Source organism: Ursus maritimus, unplaced genomic scaffold (assembly GCF_017311325.1).
Source record: "Ursus maritimus isolate PB19 unplaced genomic scaffold, ASM1731132v1 scaffold_7, whole genome shotgun sequence".
Taxonomy (NCBI): Eukaryota; Metazoa; Chordata; class Mammalia; order Carnivora; family Ursidae; genus Ursus; species Ursus maritimus.
The window spans coordinates 13,432,661-13,433,981 of record NW_024426885.1 but is presented as its reverse complement, the minus strand read 5'-3'; the positions used below and the strand labels follow the sequence as shown (position 1 = coordinate 13,433,981).

At 65.9% G+C, this 1,321-nt stretch overlaps 1 protein-coding gene across 1 annotated transcript in view; it reads left to right on the top strand.

Moving 5' to 3' along the window:
* The first annotated feature begins 62 nt into the window (after positions 1–62).
* Positions 63–1,321, top strand: part of EMX2 (empty spiracles homeobox 2) — a 7,868-nt gene continuing 6,609 nt past the window's right edge. The window contains exon 1 of the mRNA XM_040624542.1: positions 63–753. Within this exon, the coding sequence (XP_040480476.1) occupies positions 348–753 (406 nt within the window). The 5' untranslated portion in view covers positions 63–347. The remainder of the gene's footprint in view (positions 754–1,321) is intronic.

Below are 1,321 nucleotides of genomic sequence, written 5' to 3'. Positions count from 1 at the left end.
CAAAAAAAAAAAAAAAAAAAGAAAGAAAGAAAGAAAAAAGAAAAAAAAAGAAAAAAAATTACCCCAATCCACGCCTGCAAATTCTTCTGGAAGGATTTTTCCCCCTCTCTCCAGGTTGGGCGCGTTTGGTGCAAGATTCTCGGGATCCTCGGCGTTGCCTCTCCCTCCCCCCTCCCCCCTCCTTTCCTTTTCCTTTCCTTTCTTTCTTCCTTTCCTCCCCCCACCCCCACCCCAAACAAACAAGTCCCCAATTCTCGTCCGTCCTCGCCGCGGGCAGCGGGCGGCGGAGGCAGCGTGCCGCGGTCGCCGGGAGCCGGGAGCCTCGGGCGCCCGCTCCTTGGCGCAGCATGTTCCAGCCGGCGCCCAAGCGCTGCTTCACCATCGAGTCGCTGGTGGCCAAGGACAGTCCCCTGCCCGCCTCGCGCTCTGAGGACCCCATCCGTCCCGCGGCGCTCAGCTACGCCAACTCCAGCCCCATAAACCCGTTCCTCAACGGCTTCCACTCGGCCGCCGCCGCCGCCGCCGGCAGGGGCGTCTACTCCAACCCGGACTTGGTGTTCGCCGAGGCGGTCTCGCACCCGCCCAACCCCGCGGTGCCCGTGCACCCAGTGCCGCCGCCGCACGCCCTGGCCGCCCACCCCCTGCCCTCCTCGCACTCGCCACACCCCCTCTTCGCCTCGCAGCAGCGGGACCCGTCTACCTTCTACCCCTGGCTCATCCACCGCTACCGATATCTGGGCCACCGCTTCCAAGGTACGTGCCACGTCGCGGGGCTGCGGCGCGCCGCGTCCTGTCCGGTCTTCGGCCTGCGCCGGGTGGGCGCTTGGCAAGGCCTGGGAGGAGGTGCCTCCAGCTCGTGGGCCCGCGCGCCCGGTTCGGAAACTGGGCAGCGAGGGACCGGGCATGGTGTTGGTCCCCAGTCTTCGAAGCTGCGGCCGCTTTGGGGGCTGGCCTGGGGCCGCTGGACCCCTTAGAGAGGAGCGCAAACGAAGAAGTTGTCCCCGAGTGCTCTCGGGTGGAGACAGGCTGGGACAGCCTTCTCAGAGCGCCCGCCGCCAAGGAGTCCCGGAGCCCGCGGGGTACCCAGGCTCTCCGTCTCCTCCGCGGTGCCCTTGTTGCCCTAGCTCCGAGGGGCACGGCCACGGCCCGGCCGCCAGGTTCGCCTTCGACTGCGGGAGAGACCCTGTTCGCCACCCACTCCTCGCGCCTTCAAGCCTAGCCCCGCGACTTCTCAGTTTCCGACCCTCTTCGGGCGGCGAGGAGACCCTCGCGCCCCCAGAGCGAAGCCTGGGGGTTTGTTTTTCCTTTTTTTTTTTTTTTT